The 18,761-nt window shown below is 48.0% G+C and overlaps 1 protein-coding gene across 1 annotated transcript in view; it reads right to left on the reverse strand.

The window, feature by feature from the left end:
• Positions 1-17,017, reverse strand: part of LOC144501477 (growth factor receptor-bound protein 2) — a 198,591-nt gene extending 181,574 nt beyond the window's left edge. Inside the window, exon 1 of the mRNA XM_078225262.1 lies at positions 16,775-17,017. Coding sequence (XP_078081388.1) covers positions 16,775-16,852 — 78 coding nt within the window. The 5' untranslated portion in view covers positions 16,853-17,017. The remainder of the gene's footprint in view (positions 1-16,774) is intronic.
• Positions 17,018-18,761: the final 1,744 nt, after the last annotated feature.

Below are 18,761 nucleotides of genomic sequence, written 5' to 3' on the forward strand. Positions count from 1 at the left end.
ATATACCAGTCTTTAGTTGCATCTTACCTTGGACATCTTGAAGTATTTTCAGGAAATGAATTTAATGCAATACTTGTGCAGGGAGCATGATAGCTATCTTGTGCCAGCAACATTCACAATGAGATTAAATGAGTAGCTGTGTTTTTGATGTTGGCTGAAGAATAAATGCTTGCACAAAAACTGAAGAAAGCCTCTCTTTTCTGTTTTGTGCCATGGGATCTTTTACATCTACATAAACTGGCAGACAGGAGCTCAATTTAACATCTCATCCGAAAGACAGTGCATCTCTCTCTCAGAGATACACTGAAGTGTCAATCAAGATCGTATGCTCAAGTCTTGGTGTTGGATGTGAACCATGAATCTTCTAACTCCAGTTGGAGTGCTTCTACGTGCATGGCTGACACCTGCACTGCCCAATGTTTGGCCATGGTAAGAAATCAGTGTGGTAAGTTACATTTTTCAAGATTTATTACTGTGACGTTGCCTTACATTACAACAGGGAGAATTATCCAGGAAGTCAACAGGCATGACACTGGAAGGTTGGAAGAATGCATAGGATGAGTAATTTATTAACAATGAATGACTAAGATGTGGTGAATGTACTCAAAATTCCTAAATTTGCAGGCAAAATCAAATAAAGAATTTAAATCTCAACCAAAAGGTAGCCGATGTGCTGCCTGAAGACGTAGCAATCAAGTCCATAAGTCCCAGGAAATCACCGCCATTTATGCTTACACTCCTTGCTCGCTAGTTTGTCCTGTCTGACTGTTCAAAGGAATGCTTTTAACATCACTGTCCCATTGGTGGAAATGTTTTAAAATCAGAACAGAGATCTCAGAGCAGTGACAATGGCGACTTGAACCATGACACCATGAGGCCATAAAGACAAAGGCTGGCACTGCCCAAATACAAGTAAATGAAGCAAACAAATTAAGTTTAAAATAATCAACATGGGAATAAGAAACCAAAAAGAATGGGCACAAAATGGAACAATGTTAGTGTGCCAATCAGGAAAGAAATCTGGGGTTAATACATTAATATGTCAAAACACTGAAGCACAAAGGGGAAAATTTATACATTTATACAGCACTACACAACCTCAATCCAAATCAAAAGTACTTTATTTTATTTATCACATGTATTGGGATATAGTGAAAGTATTGTTTCCTGTGCTATAGAGCCAAAACATACTGCTTATAGTGTACGTAGGGGAGAAAGGAGAGGGTGCAGAATATAGTGTTACAGTTACAGATAGGGTGAAGAGAAGGATCAACTTAACACATTCAAAAGTCGGATGGCAGCAGGGAAGAAGCTGTTCTTGAGTCGGTTGGTACATGACCTCAGACTTTTGTATCTTTTTCCCGACGGAAGAAGGTGGAAGAGAGAATGTCCAGGGTGCATGGGGTCCTTGATTATGCTGGTTGCTTTTCCGAGGTAGCGGGAAATGTAGACAGAGTCAATGGATGGGAGGCTGGTTTGTGTGATGGACTGGGCTACGGTCCTAAAACCATTGAAGTACTTCAGAAGAGGAGTCATTGTTGTAATGTAGGAAGTGAAATTTTCACACAGCAAACTCCCACAAACAGCAACGTAACCATTCCCTGTTTTAGTGATGCTGGTTGAGGGATACACATTGGTCAGGACACCAGAGAGAACTCCCCTGCTCTCGATCAAAATAGTGTCATTGGTATTTTGAATGTCAGGCCGAGAAAGTAGATGGGATCTTGGTTTAACATCTCATCAGAAGCAATGTGTAACTGGGGCTGCATCACAAGTGACATAGGGACATATGTAAAGAGGAGAATAGCTGCTAAGATGGCAGACCCCACCTAGAGTACCAGGCCAGTTTCTGGCCACCTCTGCCACAGCTCATGAAGCGACTAAGCTAAGTGTAGAGTTCGGAGAATCAATGATGGGCTGGGTATCAAGAATTTAAACCTGGAAAAAGGTTAAACACTTTAGAAACTTATCCACTTTGGCAGAGGAGACTTCAAGGTGATCCGATGAAAGGAATTGATAAAACTGATCCACGTAAATTACTCAAAGTCAGGAAATCAGTGAGAATGGAAATCATTTACTCGAAGTGAAATCAAGTTGCAGAATATTACCAGGAAACAATATTGGCACGCACAGCATAAATGGTTCAAGGAAAAACTAGGTAGGTTTTTGAACGAGGAAGTGATATAAAATCATAATAGGAGGAGTATGCCGAGAAGGAAGTTCTCGGCATACTCCTGGTACTCTAGGTGGGGTCTGCCATCTTAGCAGCTATTCTCCTCTTTACATATGTCCCTATGTCACTTGTGATGCAGCCCCAGTTACACATTGCTTCTGATGAGATTTAAACCAAGATCCCATCTACTTTCTCAGCCTGACATTCAAAATACCAATGACAGAGAGGGGCTTTGGGGGGAGTGGAGGGGGAGCCACCATAGTGGAGCCATGAAAACTAGGGATGGACATGGAGCTGAAAGCAGAGGAATGCAGCAATCTGTGTTTTACGGTTGGGGGGGGGGTGACAGAGGCAGGGAGAGATTTGAAGAGGAGGATAAAAGTGCAAGGTGATGGTGGTTATCCTAGAGCCCAGCAGAAACATTAAATTCCAGCCATGATTGAGAACAGTATGGCAACAAAATCAATACCAACAAACTGAACAAAATCCACTGGGGGACACAGCACTGTGGATGCACTGCTAATACAGTGCATGGAATTGACTCAAGCTCCCAAAATCAATCAGGTCATTCATCTTTTACATTAGCAACACTTAGCCACAACCCTGTACAGAACTACTGAACAGATTTTTTTCTGCTGGGGGGGGGTGGAAACTGGCAGTGACCAATGCACCGGCCCCCCCCCATTTTTCTGGAGGCTACTCTTTGAACGAGAGGTTCAAACAGGAAGGGGGAACCTTAAGAGCAAGCATCCAGCAGCAGAAAAAGCAATAAAGGTGGCAGGAGACAGAAAGACCAGCAGATTAAGACAAAGCAGAAATGATTCCCGAGTTAATTTATGGTCTTAAAAACGGTTTCCCGAGCTAGCCATTTTCATAGATCATAATCTATTACAATTTAGTATAAAATACCCGAATGGAAAACACCCACACCAGAAAATTCAATTGCTAGACTGTCACAAATCACCAGCCCTTTACAACCCTACCTCCAAAACAAACACACACAAACAGCTCACTGAAATCTGATGGCTCTGCTCTGTATACACAAACAAGAAATGGAACAGGCCAATCATTAGACAAGGGACAAAATATTAGTATAACAGGCTAGCAATACCATCATACCAAGAGAACTAGTTCACTCCCACTGTTAAGAGGCAGTCAGCAATTTGAAGACTTACAGCTGTCCTGAAATATAAAAAGAACCACTTGCCAGACCTGAAGGGTCTTCCAGCCTCAAAATGTTGGCTCTATTCTTTCTCCACAGATGCTGTCAGACCTCTGAGATTTTCCAGCATTTTCTGTTTTTGTTGACTTGTCACTACAACCAGCTTGAGCAGAAATCCACTATGAAAATCAACTCTTTAGTTTTGAAAGGTGTGCGACCAAAGCACCAACTTATCTTTTTGCCAGATATTCTAACTGCTTCCAGCATTTGCAGCAATTTGTTTTTTCCCCTGATTCAAAGACCGATTTAAAATTGGAAACTTAAGCCCACAATCTAAACTGCAGCACCGAGGAAGTGCTGCATTGTCAGAAGCAATGATATTTAGTTGAGACATTAAAGCAGCCTGAACTAATGTGAACATTAAAGAGCTTGTGGCAATGTTCAAAGAGCAATGGAGTCATCTCCTGTCTCCTGGCCAACATTTGTTGTTCATCCACCCTGTGTGTATGGGAGCTTGCTGTGCATAAATACTCTGCTATTTCCTATATTACAACAAAGAATACACTTTAAAAATGTATAGTTAGCAGGAGTGTGTTTAGGATGCCCTGAGGTTATGAAAGGCCCTATTCAAACGCACGCTCTTTACTTCATTAATGGCAATATCCGTACCTACTCACACCAAAAGGCAAATCATTACATCAAGACTTCTATATATAAAAAACGTTGACAGCTGTATCAGTTCATGGAAAACACTGAACATAAAGATAGCTGACAGCAAGCTTCAGAGAGATGACACTAAATGCATCACAGCGTTCCATTTTTACCCATATTCTCAAATGTATTCGCTTCCTTAGATCTCAATAGTCTCTCAACACCAGGTTAAAGTCTTGGTTTATTTGGTAGCACGAGCTTTCGGAGTGCTGCTCCTTCATCAGGTGAGTGAAGAGTTCAGTTCACAAACAGGGCATATATGGACACATACTCAATTACAAGATAATGGTTGGAATGCGAGTCTTAACAGGTAATGAAATCTTTACAGATGGAGACAATGTGAACGTAGACAGGGTTAAATACAGGTTAAAGAGGTGTGTATCGTCTCCAGCCAGGACAGTTAGTGAGATTTTGCAATGTGAGTGGAGAGAGGGTTAAGCACAGGTTAAAGAGGTGTGAATTGTCTCCAGCCAGGACAGTGAGATTTTGCAAAGCCAGGCAAGTCGTGGGGGTTACAGATAGTGTGACATGAACCCAAGATCCCGGTTGAGGTCGTCCTCATGTGTGCAGAATTTGGCTATCAGTTTCTACTCAGCAATTCTGCGCTGTGTAGGCCACCTTGGAGACCACTTATCCGAATTCAGAGGCTGAATGCCCTTGCCTGCTGAAGTGTTCCCCGACAGGAAGGGAAAACTCCTGCCTGGTGATTGTTGAGCGGTGTCCATTCATCCGTTGTTGTAGCGTCTGCACGGTCTCCCCAATGTACCATGCCTTGGGACATCCTTTCCTGCAGCGTATCAGGTGGACAATGTTGGCCAAATCACAAGAGTATGTACCGTGTACCTGGTGGATGGTGTTCTCACGAGAGAAGATGGCACCCATGTCGATAATCCAGCACATCTTGCAGATATTGCTGGGTTGTGTGGTGTCGTGGTCACTGTTCTCCTGAAGGCTGGGTAGTTTGCTGGGTACAATGGTCTGTTTGAAGGCAAGTAGTGGGGGTGTGGGGATGGCCTTGGTGAGATGTTAGTCTTCATCTATGACATGTTGAAGGCTCCAGAGAAGATGTCATAGCTTCTCCGCTCCAGGGAAGTACTGGACGACGAAGGGTACTCTGTCCGCCATGTCCCGTGTTTGTCTTCTGAGGAGGTTGGTGCAGTTTTTCACTGTGGCACGTCAGAACTGTCAATTGATGAGTTGAGCGCCATATCCTGTTCTTACGAGGACATCTTTCAGCATCTGTTGTGATCTTCCCCATCTGAGCAGATCCTGTGTATATGGAGGGCTTGTCCATAGGGGATGGCTTCTTTAACATGTTTAGGGTGGAAACTGGAGAAGTGGAGCATCGTGAGGTTATGCATGGGATTGCAGTACAGTGAAGTGCTGAGGTGACTGTCCTGGATGGAGATGCGTGTGCCCAAGAATGCAACCGATTCCAGAGAGTAGTCCATGGTGAGTCTGATGGTGGGATGGAACTTGTTGATGTCATCATGTAGTTGTTTCAGTGATTGTTCGCCATGATTCCAAAGGAAGAAAATGTCATCGATGTACCTCGTGTATAGCATCGGTTATACTGTGCAGTGAAGAAGTCTTGTTCGAACCTGTGCATGAAGGTGTTGGCATATTGGAGGTGCGAGTTTGGTCTCCATGGCTGTTCCATGTGTCTGGATGAAGAACTGGTTGTTGAAGGTGAAGACATTGTGGTCCAAGATGAAGCGACTGAGTTGTAGAATAATGTCTGGAGTTGTCGGCATTGAGTACTGAAGCAGTTGCAGCAATGCCGTTGTTGTGGGGGATGCTGGTGTAGAGTGCCGAGACATCCATTATAATGAGGAGTGTTCCTGGTTCAACTGCTCGATGGGTGTTGAGTTTCTGTAAGATGTCCGTAGTGTCGCAACAAAAGCTGGGGGTTCTTTGTACAATGGGTTTCAGGATGCCCTCGACGTAGCCAGAGAGGTTCTCACACAGGTCCCATTGCTTGATACGATGGGACGGCCAGGTGTGGGACGGCCAGGTGTGTCAGCCTTGTGTACCTTCAGGAGGCAGTAGAGATCTCCAACACTAGAAGTAGGTGGGATGAGAGCACGGAGGGTGCTCTGAAGGTCCGGATCAACGGTCTTGATCAGTCTGTTGAGTTGACAGGTGTGTTCTTTGGTCGAATCTGCGAGTAACCGTCTGTAGTTACACTATAATTACACTGTAGTTACACTGTCTTCACCTTCAACAACCAGTTCTTCATCCAGACACATGGAACAGCGATGGAGATCAAATTCGCACCTCAATATGCCAACATCTTCATGCGCAGGTTCGAACGAGACTTCTTCACTGCACAGGAACTTCAACCGATGCTATACACTAGATACATCGAAGACATTTTCTTCCTTTGGACTCATGGTGAACAATCACTGAAACAACTACATGATGACATCAACAAGTTCCATCCCACCAGACTCACCATGGACTACTCTCTGGAATCGGTTGGACACACGTATCTCCATCAAGGATAGTCACCTCAGCACTTCACTGTACCGCAAGCCCACGGATAACCTCACGATGCTCCACTTCTCCAGCTTCCACCCTAAACACGTTAAAGAAGCCATCCCCTACGTACAAGCCCTCCATATACACAGGATCTGCTCAGATGAGGAAGATCGCAACAGACACCTACAGATGCTGAAAGACGCCCTCGTAAGAACAGGATATGGCGCTCAACTCATCGATTAACAGTTCCGACATGCCAGCGAAAAACCGCACAGATCTCCTCAGAAGACAAACACGGGACACGGCGGACAGAGTACCCTTCGTCGTCCTGTACTTCCCCGGAGCGGAGAAGCTACGACATCTTCTCCAGAGCCTTCAACATGTCATCGATGAAGACGAACATCTAGCCAAGGCCATCCCCACACCTCCACTTGTCTTCAAACAACCGCAGAATCTCAAACAGACCACTGTACGCAGCAAACTACCCAGCCTTCAAGAGAACAGTGACCATGACACCACATAACCCTGCCACAGCAACCTCTGCAAGATGTGCCGGATCATCAACACGGATGCCATCATCTCACGTGAGAACATCATACTCTTATGACTCGGCCAACATTGTCTACCTGATACGCTGCAGGAAAGGATGTCCCGAGGTACATTACATTGGCGAGACCATGCAGACGCTACGACAATGGACGAATGGACACCGCTCAACAATCACCAGGCAGGAATTTTCCCTTCCTGTCGGGGAACACTTCATGATGTGGAGATGCCGGCGTTGGACTGGGGTAAACACAGTAAGAAGTTTAACAACACCAGGTTAAAGTCCAACAGGTTTATTTGGTAGCAAAAGCCACACAAGCTTTCGAGGCTCTGAGCCCCTTCTTCAGGTGAGTGGGAATTCTGTTCACAAACAGAACTTATAAGACACAGACTCAATTTACATGAATAATGGTTTTGTTTCTTAAAGACTGGATTAGTTGTAAGTATTCGCATTCCAACCATTATTCATGTAAATTGAGTCTGTGTCTTATAAGTTCTGTTTGTGAACAGAATTCCCACTCACCTGAAGAAGGGGCTCAGAGCCTCGAAAGCTTGTGTGGCTTTTGCTACCAAATAAACCTGTTGGACTTTAACCTGGTGTTGTTAAACTTCTTACTGGGGAACACTTCAGCAGTCAAGGGCATTCAGCCTCTGATTTCGGGTAAGCGTTCTCCAAGGCGGCCTTCACGACAACACAGAATCACTGAGCAGAAACTGATAGCCAAATTCTGCACACATGAGGACGACCTCAACCGGGATCTTGGGTTCATGTCACACTGTCTGTAACCCCCACGACTTGCCTGGCTTTGCAAAATCTCACTGTCCTGGCTGGAGACAATTCACACCTCTTTAACCTGTGCTTAACCCTCTCTCCACTCACATTGTCTGCATCTGTAAAGACTTCATTACCTGTTAAGACTCGCATTCCAACCATTATCTTGTAATTGAGTATGTGTCCATATATGCCCTGTTTGTGAACTGAACTCTTCACTCACCTGATGAAGGAGCAGCACTCCGAAAGCTTGTGCTACCAAATAAACCTGTTGGACTTTAACCTGGTGTTGTTAAAACTCTTACCGTGTTTACCCCAGTCCAACACCGGCATCTCCACATCAGATGTATTCAACCAGTCAGTAGAGGAAAGGGGCAAGAAAAGAATTAAGGAGCAGAGAAAAAGCAATCAAGGCTTCAACTTCCAGTTCCACTTCTGCTGGAAAGTGTATGCAGATGAGACACTGGGCCAGAGTCAACTATGATTTCTGTTAAAGTTGAATAGTCCTCTGGCAGTGTTACAAAGGCTCAGCTGGGAAAGCACTGTCTCCAGAAACAGGCAAAACCTTCAGGAGGTGAATGGAACCCGTGGTAGTGTTTGAAGAATGCAGAACCCACACACTGGCAAAATCTGGTTGGCCATCTGACTGCTGTTTGCGGGATCCTACCACAGACAAAAGGAAGGCCGCATTTCCCAGGATGGCAAATACCAATGCACTGAAATACAATTCATTTCAGTGAAGTACAAGATATTTCTGGAATGTAAACCATGCTAGAATTCCTCTTCCTCCAAACAGATCATTAACACTCCATCTAAACCTCATGTGGAAGTGACCGAATCACTACTAATTCCAATCTGCTCAGTGCAGAGCGGCTGTTCAAAAGGTGCAAGGCACTCGAGAACTGAACTCCCAGCAAGCAAGGTTTGCTGAACTGAACTCAGACTGAGACCACCCCAACTCAACATAACTCACCCAAATTGTAAATGACTTCAAATACAAAATATCTATATCATAATCAAATTATAATTGGAGAAAACATACCCGAGAAAATCAGCAAGTTATTCTTGTCACACTGGCAAGGCCTCATTATTACCTGCCCCTAGTTACCAGGAGAAAATAGTGGTGGACTGCTTCCAGAATGATTGTTTGGACAACAGAATCACCACTTGCCACAGAGAACACCAAGAGTTAACCAAGGATTCAGGGATTGGAACAGCCAGACTGGGTCAAAGCGGAACGTTTCCCTCCATGAAAAACACTAGCAAACTTGGTGGGATTCAAAATCAATCCACCCCCCACAAATTATCGCTTTCATAAGTTGCCAAACTGAAATGTGACTGCAGAACCTCGACAACAGAAATGTAATTTGTATACTGCCCTCAATATTGTAAAATAGGAACACAGGAAATAGGAGCTGGACTCAGCTATTCAGCCCATCGAGGCTAGTCCAGAATACCACAAGATCTTGGCTGATCTTCCACCTCAATGCCATGACTTGGACGAGGAAAGTGAATGTACTACTGCCAAGTTTGTGGATGAAACAAAAATAGGTGCAAAGGTAAGTGGCGAGGGTGACAGAGATTGAGTGGGCAAAAAACTTGACAAATGCAATATAGAAACATAGAATCCCTACAGTGCAAAAAGAGGCCATTTGGCTCATTGTGTCTCCAAAAGAGCATTCCACTCAGGCCCTCCCCTCCACACTATCCCCATGCATTTAGCATGGCCAATCCGCCTAACCTGCACATCTTTGGACTGTGGGAGAAATCTGGAGCACCCAGAGGAAACACGCACAGACACAGGGAGAACAGGCAAATTCCACAGTCACTCAAGGCCAGAATCGAACCCAGGTCCCTGGCCCTGTGATGCAACAGTGCTAACCACTGTGCCACCATTATAATGTAGGAAAATGCGAAGATATGCACTTTGTTGGAAGCATAAAGAAGCTGAATATTATTTAAATGGAGAAAGGCTGCAGAAAACTGCAGCACAGAGAGATTTGGGGGTCCTTCTACATAAATCACAAAAAGCTAGCACGCAAGTTCAGCAAGTAATAGGAAAGACAATGTTGGGCTTTATTGCAAAGGGAATGAAGGATAGAAATAGGAAAGTCTTGCTAAAACTGTACAAGGCACTATTTTTGGTCTTCTTATTTCAGGATAGATATACCGGCATTGGAGGCAGTCCAGAAAAGGTTCACTAGGTTGATCCGAGGTATGGAGGGATTTTCTTATGAGGAGAGGTTAAGCCTGTACTCATTGGAGTTTCAAAGAATGAGAGGCGACCCTATTCAAACATAATGGATTCTCAGGGGGCTTGATAGGGTAGATGTTGAGAAGTTTAAATGCAGAGTAAGGGGTCACCCATTTAAGATAGATAAAGAGGAATTTCTGCTCTGAGTGTAGTGAACCTGTGGAATTCTTTCCCGCAGAGGGCTGTAGAAGCTAGTTAAGTATGTTCAAGGCTGAGATTTTTAATTACTAAGGGATTCAAGGGTTATGGGGGCAAGGCAGGAAAGTGGAGTTGAGGATTACCATACCAGTCTTGATCTCACTGAATGGCAGGGCAGACTCAATGGGCCGAATGCCCTACTTCAGCTTCTAGGTCTCATAGTCTTCCCGCATTATTCCATGATATCTTCAGTATTTTGAAATCAAACAATCTCCATCTTGGGACCCCCACCCCAAGGTGCATTAAAAAATGAAACTGAGCCAAATAAAAAGGAGTTCCCTGGTGTAGGAAGAGATAGAGATATTTAAGGGAGGAATTCAGATCTCTCAGCCTAGAGTGCGGATGGCACAACTTTCAATGGTGGATTAAAATCAGGGATATCTGACCAGCCATAACTGGAACACAAATATTCGCAAGGCTTGCGTAACCGGAGATTGATGTGGAGATTGCCAGAACCACTGCAGAAGTGTATCCAATTGGAAACATACTTTGGGATTAATTGTAGTCTAAAATCTCTCAGCTGCACACTCCGTCAGCCAGAATCAGGTCCACAACCCGAAGCCCGCAAGAAATAGAAGGTAATTTGGCCCTTGGAGCCTGCTCTACCATTTGATAAATTCACAGCTGATCAGATTATGGCCTCGACTCCACTTTCCTGCCTGCCTCCTAAAACCCTCAACTCCCTACTCTATTAAAAAAATCTAACTTAGCCTTGAATTAATTCAACGACCAATTCCATTGTTCTCTGGAAAGAGAATTCCACAGGCTAACAAATCCCAGAGAAAAACATTTCTCCATTCCTCAGTCTTAGTTTGGTGACACCGAATTTTGAAATTGTGCCCCTACAAGGGGAAACGTCGCCTCAGCATCCAACCTGACAAGCCCCCTCAGGATCTTATATGTTTTAATAAGATCACCTCTCATTCTTCCAAACCCCAATTGGTATAGCCCGGACCTGTCCAACCTTCCCTCTTAAGATAACAGCATTCATTAGGGGAGATGGTGGAGGAATGGTAATGTTGCTGGACGAGTAATCCATGCAAATGTTCTGGGGAAATGGGTTTAAATTGCACCATAGCAGCTGGTGGAATTTGAAATCAGTTAACAAATCTGCTCTCAGTAATAGATGTGGAGATGCCGGCGTTGGACTGGGGTAAACACAGTAAGAAGTTTAACAACACCAGGTTAAAGTCCAACAGGTTTATTTGGTAGCAAAAGCCACACAAGTACTTCCCCGGAGCGGAGAAGCTACGGCATCTCCTCCGGAGCCTTCAACATGTCATTGATGAAGACGAACATCTCGCCAAGGCCATCCCCACACCCCCACTTCTTGCCTTCAAACAATCGCACAACCTCAAACAGACCATTGTCCGCAGCAAACTACCCAGCCTTCAGGAGAACAGTGACCAAGACACCACACAACCCTGCCACAGCAACCTCTGCAAGACGTGCCGGATCATCGACACAGATGCCATCATCTCACGTGAGAACACCATCCACCAGGTACACGGTACATACTCTTGCAACTCGGCCAACGTTGTCTACCTGATACGCTGCAAGAAAGGATGTCCCAAGGCATGGTACATTGGGGAAACTATGCAGACGCTGCGACAACGGATGAATGAACACCGCTCGACAATCACCAGGCAAGACTGTTCTCTTCCTGTTGGGGAGCACTTCAGCGGTCACAGGCATTCGGCCTCTGATATTCGGGTAAGCGTTCTCCAAGGCAGCCTTCGCGACACACGACAGCGCAGAGTCGCTGAGCAGAAACTGATAGCCAAGTTCCGCACACACAAGGACGGCCTCAACCGGGATATTGGGTTCATGTCACACTATTTGTAACTCCCACAGTTGCGTGGACCTGCAGAGTTTCACTGGCTGTCTTGTCTGGAGACAATACACATCTTTTTAGCCTGTCTTGATGCTCTCTCCACTCCCATTGTTTTGTTTCTTAAAGACTGGATTAGTTGTAAGTATTCGCATTCCAACCATTATTCATGTAAATTGAGTCTGTGTCTTTATAAGCTCTGTTTGTGAACAGAATTCCCACTCACCTGAAGAAGGGGCTTAGAGCTTCGAAAGCTTGTGTGGCTTTTGCTACCAAATAAACCTGTTGGACTTTAACCTGGTGTTGTTAAACTTCTTACTCAGTAATAGAATCATAGAAACCCTACAGTACGGAAAGAGGCCATTCGGCCCATCAAGTCTGCACCAATCACAATCTCACCCAGGCCCTACCCCCATATCCCTACATATTTACCCACTAATCCCTCTAACCTATGCATTTCAGGACACGAAGGGCAATTTTTAGCATGGCCAATCAACCTAACCCGCACATCTTTGGACTGTGGGAGGAAACCGGAGCACCCGGAGGAAACCCACGCAGGCACGAGGAGAATGTGCAAACTCCACACAGTGACCCAAGCCGGGAATCGAACCCAAGCCCCTGGAGCTGTGAAGCAGCAGTGCTAACCACTGTGCTACCGTGCCGCCTCAGTGATAATGACCAGGAAACTATCACTGATTGTCGCAAAAACCCATCTCATTTTGAGTGCAGCAATAAACACTTATCACCCTGAGACTGCAGCAATCTGACACCTTATACATTAACAATCTTAATGAACAAGTCGAGAAAGCTTTTGTATATCCAAAATGTCAACTGACTCATGTTTCTTAAGGGATCCTGAATGTCTCTATCATTTCCTGCATTTGCGGTGTGGACTTTAACATCTACAAGAGTTTGCTTTTAATAATCTCCCAGCAAAGTCAAAATAAAGCTGACATTTGGTGGTCATTTGGACAGGTTTACAAGAAGAATGATTGGGCTCCCCCCAACTAGGGGTATTTGGCAAAATAAACAGATGAAATGCATCAGTAACCATGATTACAAAGGAACAGAAAATTGAAATTGTCATAACGCTCACATATTGCACCCACTTAACACTAGGGTACAGTACCAATGCATACAGGTGTTCCACTGTATAACACTGGGGTAGAGTACTGGTGGGTACAGGTCTGTCACTGCATAACACTGTACAGTACTGGTGTGGTTGGATCTCTCACTGTATAACCGTGGGGTAGAGTACTGGTGGGTACAGGCCTGTCACTGTATAACATTGGGGTAGAGTACTGGTGGGTACAGGCCTGTCACTGTATAACATTGGGGTAGAGTACTGGTGGGTACAGGCCTGTCACTGTATAACACCGGGGTACAGTACAAGTGGGGATGGGTATGTTTGGAAGTATTGCTGCCGCTGGGTAAAACTGAATTCACTGCAACCAGATGATGATGTGTAAGTGTTGACCAACATAACAATTGTTCATAGAATCGTAAATCACAGCACCAAAGGAGGCCAATTAACTCACCAATTTCACAGCCCACCCTGGCCCTTGCTCTCTCCTTATATTTGTGATTTGTAAATGGGAAATTGGAGGGGAAATGTAATGGTCATACTGTCTGAAGGCCGCACGTATGACTCCGAATCTCGGCAGCAAGGTGGGATTTTCCAAAGCTGCTGGCGGGGAAGACCCACGTATCAGGAATCATTGACCCTTGTGCACTTATCTTTTGGAATTCCAGGAGACAGAGCCTGGGGACTGCCTCTTTCCACTCGTTTAGGTAGAAGTGCTCTCTGGGCCTCGCTGCCCAGGCATGAGCCTACTTCGAGAGTGTCGGCTTCTGGGAGGACATCCCTCTCAGCTCCCTTTTCTCTCGCCCACTAGGTGGGCACACTTGGGAACAGGGATTCCCAATCTGTCTGGCTCTGCCCAGAGCAAGGAGTTGAGCAGCAAGGCAGTTTGAAGGTCATCCATTTTCCTTATGCTGCTTCTGCAACTGTATTAGAAACATGCGCAGTTCAGCAGTTTCCAGCACACACCAAGCTTGATGCACATGGCTGCAACCTAGCCACTAGTGGAAGAGAATTTGAGCTGGCTTACCTGTGCCAGGGCAGGTCTTGTGTAGTGTAAAATTAGCCATCATGATTTGGTGTTTGGCATGGGGTTTTGTATCTTCTGTTGACTGGAATCTGTACTGTGATTGCGTCTTGCAACAAGGCATTGAACCATGAAAGGGGTGACGCAAATGATTAAGATAACAAGGGCATAATTGCAAGAGCTGAAATAAACATGAACACACAGGCAATCTGTCAGTGTCAGCCTTTGTTTTGAGGAGACTTGAGTTTTGATGGAGATTCTCCCTCAAACTGCTTTCTTTCCACTCCACCAGTGCATTCCCAGTATTTTGTTCCAAATAATACTGGATTTATTACAGGCTCTTGTTTTGTTAGAGACTGTTTCACTGCATTGAGTCTGAAAGTGGATGTGACAAACAGTAGCTCCCTGCGGATGGTATTAGCTGTGGTACACTTCCTTCATTAAGCAATGAAAGCAAACTAAACAGCTTTTTGGCAGTAAACAGAACTGGGTGAGGGAAAATGGAGACGAATATGGAATTCTCAATAAACCTGCCATTTATGTGCCAGCCACTGCAGCAGGATGCAATGGCAGAGGCTTACTGAGTGGACTGTTGTAGCTGGAAGTCAGTTCATTGAGTTGCTCGTTTTGAAATACTGTGCAACTTCCTTTTACCAGTTTCCCGTAAGTTCCTTTTGGCATGGTGACACAGTGGTTAGCACTGCTGCCTTTCAGTGCCAGGGACCCAGGTTCAATTCCGGCTTCGAGTGACTATCTGTGTGGTGTTTGCACATTCTCCGTGTCTGAGTGGGTTTCCTTCCACAGTCCAAAGATGCACAGGTTAGGTTGATTGGCCATGCTAAATTGCCTATGTCAGGGGTATTAGCAGGGTAAATATGTGGGATTAAGGGGATAGAGCCTGGGTGGGATTGTGGTCGGTGCAGACTTGATGGGCCGATTAGCCTCCTTCTGCACTGTAGGGTTTCTATGATTCGAAGAGAAGGAGGGTCGCTCTGTCAAAGGAAGGGTTCTGCTTTGAAGAAGATTCAAATTTCATAAACTTTTGATGCCCAGGTTCCAGCTGGAATGGATTTGGGTTGTGAAGTCCTGGCTGTGTCGGGTCTCCATTCCAAAAGAAATCCTTTATCTAAGAGCTTTTCTAAGATGGGATTGAAATTATAGGGGTAATGGGGCCATTTTTGCTCGAATTCTGGTGCTGGCGATGATAAACCTCTGTTGAGTTGATTTGGGTAGGGATGAAATAGATTCTCTTCTGTCCCCTGCCCCCACCCAACCCTCGGGAACAGGAGAGATTGTTCCATCATTCAATTGTACTGCACCCCAGTGTTATACGGTGATAGACCCAGACCCACCAGTACGATACCTAGTGTTATAGTGACAGATTCATACCGACCAGCACTGTACTCCAGCCCCTCTCTCTCCCCCCCCCAACTAGCCCCCAACTCTCTCCCCCTCAGCCTCCCCACCACTTCTCTCTCCCCAGCCTCCCCCCTCCACTTCTCTCCCCAGCCTCCCCCCCTCCACTTCTCTCTCCAGCCACCCCCCCCCCGACTTCTCTCTCTCCAGCCTCCCCCCCCCGACTTCTCTCTCCCCAGCCTCCCCCCTCCACTTCTCTCTCCAGCCTCCCCCCCCCCCCCCGACTTCTCTCTCCCCAGCCTCCCCCCTCCACTTCTCTCTCCCCAGCCTCCCCCCCCCCGACTTCTCTCTCCCCAGCCTCCCCCCCCCCCCGAATTCTCTCTCCCCAGCCTCCCCCCTCCACTTCTCTCTCCCCAGCCTCCCCCCTCCGACTTCTCTCTCCCCAGCCTCCCCCCCCACTTCTCTCTCCCCAGCCTCCCACCCCCCCACTTCTCTCTCCCCAGCCTCCCACCCCCCCACTTCTCTCTCCCCAGCCTCCCACCCCCCCACTTCTCTCTCCCCAGCCTCCCCCCCCCACCACTTCTCTCTCCCCAGCCTCCCCCCCACTTCTCTCTCCCCAGCCTCCCCCCCCACTTCTCTCTCCCCAGCCTCCCCCCCCACTTCTCTCTCCCCAGCCTCCCCCCCCCCCGACTTCTCTCTCCCCAGCCTCCCCCCCGACTTCTCTCTCTCCAGCCTCCCCCCCCACTCCTCTCTCCCCAGCCTCCCCCCCCCGACTTCTCTCTCTCCAGCCTCCCCCCCCCCACTTCTCTCTCCCCAGCCTCCCCCCCCACTTCTCTCTCCCCAGCTTCCCCCCCCCCACTTCTCTCTCCCCAGCTTCCCCCCCCACTTCTCTCTCCCCAGCCTCCCCCCCACTTCTCTCTCCCCAGCCTCCCCCCCCACTTCTCTCTCCCCAGCTTCCCCCCCCCCACTTCTCTCTCCCCAGCTTCCCCCCCCACTTCTCTCTCCCCAGCCTCCCCCCCACTTCTCTCTCCCCAGCCTCCCCCCCACTTCTCTCTCCCCAGCTTCCCCCCCCCCACTTCTCTCTCCCCAGCCTCCCCCCGACTTCTCTCTCCCCAGCCCAGTTGCCCGCTGTCTCCAGTGGCTCTCAGTTGCCCTCCCGCCGCCGCAGCCTCGGGGCCTTACTTTCAGGATATCCTCCCGCTTAAAACTCAGCTCATCGTCGGCCGTGGCCTTGAAGTCGTACTTGGCGATGGCCTCCATGGTTCGGGTGTGTGTGGCTGTGTGCGCGGCTCGGGCTCTCGGTGCCTCCACCGGCCTCTCACTCGCCAGCGTGTAGCTCGCTGCTCGGCCCGGGACCACTGCGCCTGCGCACTGCCGCTGGGTGCAACCGCCCAGGACGCCTGCGCACCCGAGGGCCAACCAGCGGCCAGGACAGGAACGAGGCCAGGGGTCGGAAATGACATCACCTAGATCCCAGAGCGAGGCTGGGCCGGAAATGACGTCAACCCGATCCGGAACATTGTCGGAGACCGGAAATGGCGTCAATCAGGGCAGAAGGCGGTTGTGATGCCGGAAGTTGCTCTGAGGCGGGCGAGCCAATGACCCCTATTGTCACTATCAGTGTCTGTGTTGGGAGGAGGGGTCACTATCAGTGTCTGTGTTGGGGGGTAGGGGTCACTATCAGTGTCTGTGTTGGGAGGAGGGGTCACTATCAGTGTCTGTGTTGGGAGGAGGGGTCACTATCAGTGTCTGTGTTGGGAGGAGGGGTCACTATCAGTGTCTGTGTTGGGGGGTAGGGGTCACTATCAGTGTCTGTGTTGGGGGGGAGGGGTCACTATCAGTGTCTGTGTTGGGAGGAGGGGTCACTATCAGTGTCTGTGTTGGGAGGAGGGGTCACTATCAGTGTCTGTGTTGGGGGGTAGGGGTCACTATCAGTGTCTGTGTTGGGGGGGAGGGGTCACTATCAGTGTCTGTGTTGGGAGGAGGGGTCACTATCAGTGTCTGTGTTGGGAGGAGGGGTCACTATCAGTGTCTGTGTTGGGGGGAGGGGTCACTATCAGTGTCTGTGTTGGGAGGTAGGGGTCACTATCAGTGTCTGTGTTGGGGGGAGGGGTCACTATCAGTGTCTGTGTTGGGGGGGAGGGGTCACTATCAGTGTCTGTGTTGGGAGGAGGGGTCACTATCAGTGTCTGTGTTGGGGGGTAGGGGTCACTATCAGTGTCTGTGTTGGGGGGGAGGGGTCACTATCAGTGTCTGTGTTGGGAGGAGGGGTCACTATCAGTGTCTGTGTTGGGAGGAGGGGTCACTATCAGTGTCTGTGTTGGGGGGAGGGGTCACTATCAGTGTCTGTGTTGGGAGGTAGGGGTCACTATCAGTGTCTGTGCTGGGGGGAGGGGTCACTATCAGTGTCTGTGTTGGGGGGTAGGGGTCACTACCAGTGTCTGTGTTGGGGGAGAGGGATCACTATCAGTGTCTGTGTTGGGGGGGAGGGGTCACTATCAGTGTCTGTGTTGGGGGGGCGGGGTCACTATCAGTGTCTGTGTTGGGGGGTAGGGGTCACTACCAGTGTCTGTGTTGGGGGAGAGGGATCACTATCAGTGTCTGTGTTGGGGGGGAGGGGTCACTATCAGTGTCTGTGTTGGGGGGGCGCGGTCACTATCAGTGTCTGTGTTGGGGGAGAGGGATCACTATCAGTGTCTGTGTTGGGGGGTAGGGGTCACTATCAGTGTCTGTGTTGGGGGGGAGGGGTCACTATCAGTGTCTGTGTTGGGGGGGAGGGGTCACTATCAGTGACTGTGTTGGGGGGGCGGGGTCACTATCAGTGTCTGTGTTGGGGGGGCGGGGTCACTATCAGTGTCTGTGTTGGGGGGGAGGGGTCACTATCAGTGTCTGTGTTGGGAGGAGGGGTCACTATCAGTGTCTGTGTTGGGGGGGCGGGGTCACTATCAATGTCTGTGTTGGGGGGGCGGGGTCACTATCAGTGTCTGTGTTGGGGGGGAGGGGTCACTATCAGTGTCTGTGTTGGGGGGGCGGGGTCACTATCAGTGTCTGTGTTGGGGGGAGGGGTCACTATCAGTGTCTGTGTTGGGGGGGCGGGGTCACTATCAGTGTCTGTGTTGGGGGGCGGGGTCACTATCAGTGTCTGTGTTGGGGGGGAGGGGTCACTATC

Source organism: Mustelus asterias, chromosome 12 (genome assembly GCF_964213995.1).
Source record: "Mustelus asterias chromosome 12, sMusAst1.hap1.1, whole genome shotgun sequence".
Classification (NCBI taxonomy): domain Eukaryota; kingdom Metazoa; phylum Chordata; class Chondrichthyes; order Carcharhiniformes; family Triakidae; genus Mustelus; species Mustelus asterias.